We start from the raw sequence: 1,761 nt of genomic DNA on the forward strand, positions 1-1,761 counted from the left end.
AACCTGGAAAGGTCTAAGCTACAATTGAGCCACGCACCTACACAGCGGAAATACGGAAGGGAAAATTCAGGTTTGTTTTCAACGCGACTCCCTGAAGGCGCTTCCCCAAGGGGGATTTATACCGGAAGACTCCCAAGACGCTGTTCACGCTGCAAAAACATCTATATTTTCCTCCTCCTCGCGTTACTAAACCGAATTTGCTCCGCGTTTCCCTAAGGAAAGGGCGCTTTCAGGGCTAACCCTGGCGAATCCATCCGAAAGGCGAAAGCGAAGAGCTCGATGAAGCTAGACCGTCACAAAAAAAGCTTATTTTTAAGGGTTTTTTTTCCCTTTCCACCATTTAATTAGTGCAAAAAGCCCCTCTGTAATATTCCTAACCAAGGATCCTACGTAAACGTATACAGCGCGGATGAATTACTACCCTAGGCAAGCTCCTTTTCCCAGCGTAGGAAATACCATATTTTCTTCGGACAATAAATTACGGGGAAGGGAGGATGGAAAAGGTCGTCGCCCCGAAGCGATTCGAGACGGTTCCCGGCATCGCAGCCGGATCTCCGATAACCCCAAGGCTTGGAAAACCCTAAAGAYGGGAGGAAAAGCGGCCGCTCCGAATAAATACAGCGCGATCCCTCTCATTTTTTCGAAACGCTCTCCATCGGCGTCGGCGATTCGCGCGCGCCGCACCTCCAAAACGCGCAGGTGTTCGCCGGCTTCAGCCGATCCGAAAAAGGCTGCAAGGAAGCTCTGCACTCCCCGAAAATCAATGAATAAATAAAAAAACGCAAGTTTTTGGCAGGTTTTCCCASCCCGGAAGGGAAACGCATGAGCTTTTCAGGCGAATGAACGTAAAGAACGCTTAAATATATATATATATATAGTTTTTTTTTTCCAATGTCCAAAGGGGCAACGACCTTCAGGCTGGAAAAATTAGATTACGACTAGATCCCAGAGTCCGGATTCGTCGCACGACGCCCGCGCGCAGCCCTAACGACGCCGACGGGCTTTTCACCGGCGTCTCCAGCCCTCGCGCTCACGCGGCCGAGTCCCGTTTCGTTTGCCGCGCGACGGAGCCGAGAGGAGCCCGAGCCGCGGAGCTTTCCGGGTGCTCCGAGTTAACCGGAATAACGCGCAAAGCGGATTCAACCGTAGGAACGGTCTCGCGCGGCGTGTTTAAAATCATAAGCAGCAGTTTCAAATATCTTCCCTTCCTGCGCGGCATCCCGAGGGAAACGCGTTCCAGGGCGGGAAAAAAAAAAAAAAAACACATTCATAAATTACTTACTGCGTGTCTTCCGAAGATTCCTGTTTTATCTTTAATGTCCTTTTTGTGGTCGGCATTTCATCTGAAAGGTAAAAATCCCAACACGTAATTATATTTTAAATACTGTTCCCAAGGTTCCCCTCTCCTCTTTTTTTTTAAAATGCTGGAATTAAAATCAAAAGTTGCTTCCGGAGCCAGACTGCGCCCTCAAATTCGGTCGCACGCACGAGGCAGCTCCTGCTCCCCAATCCTTCCTTACCGGATTTTTTTATTTAGTTTTTTTTTTTGGACACGACGGGGTCAGTTTAAGGATCTGAATCTATCCTTCCAGGCGCAAAACCGTTCGAGGACAGGAGCGCCGTTCCTGCCGTTAAATCAGGAGCGGATTTAATTGCAAAGTACATTGGGAAGGAAAAAACCACGACGGGAAGGGGAAGGAAAAAACCACGACGGGAAGGGGAAGGAAAAAACCACGACGGGAAGGGGAAGGAAAAAACCAC

The 1,761-nt window shown here is 49.1% G+C and overlaps 1 protein-coding gene across 2 annotated transcripts in view; it reads right to left on the bottom strand.

Moving 5' to 3' along the window:
• The window catches only part of MSANTD2 (Myb/SANT DNA binding domain containing 2), a 14,050-nt gene that overhangs the window by 2,726 nt on the left and 9,563 nt on the right, over positions 1–1,761 (bottom strand). For both annotated transcript variants that reach the window (XM_026061526.1, XM_026061525.1), the window contains exon 3: positions 1,283–1,343. In XM_026061526.1, the coding sequence (XP_025917311.1) occupies positions 1,283–1,343 (61 nt within the window). The remainder of the gene's footprint in view (positions 1–1,282; positions 1,344–1,761) is intronic.

Source organism: Apteryx rowi, unplaced genomic scaffold (genome assembly GCF_003343035.1).
Source record: "Apteryx rowi isolate R43461 unplaced genomic scaffold, aptRow1 scaffold_1812, whole genome shotgun sequence".
In the NCBI taxonomy this organism is placed as follows: domain Eukaryota; kingdom Metazoa; phylum Chordata; class Aves; order Apterygiformes; family Apterygidae; genus Apteryx; species Apteryx rowi.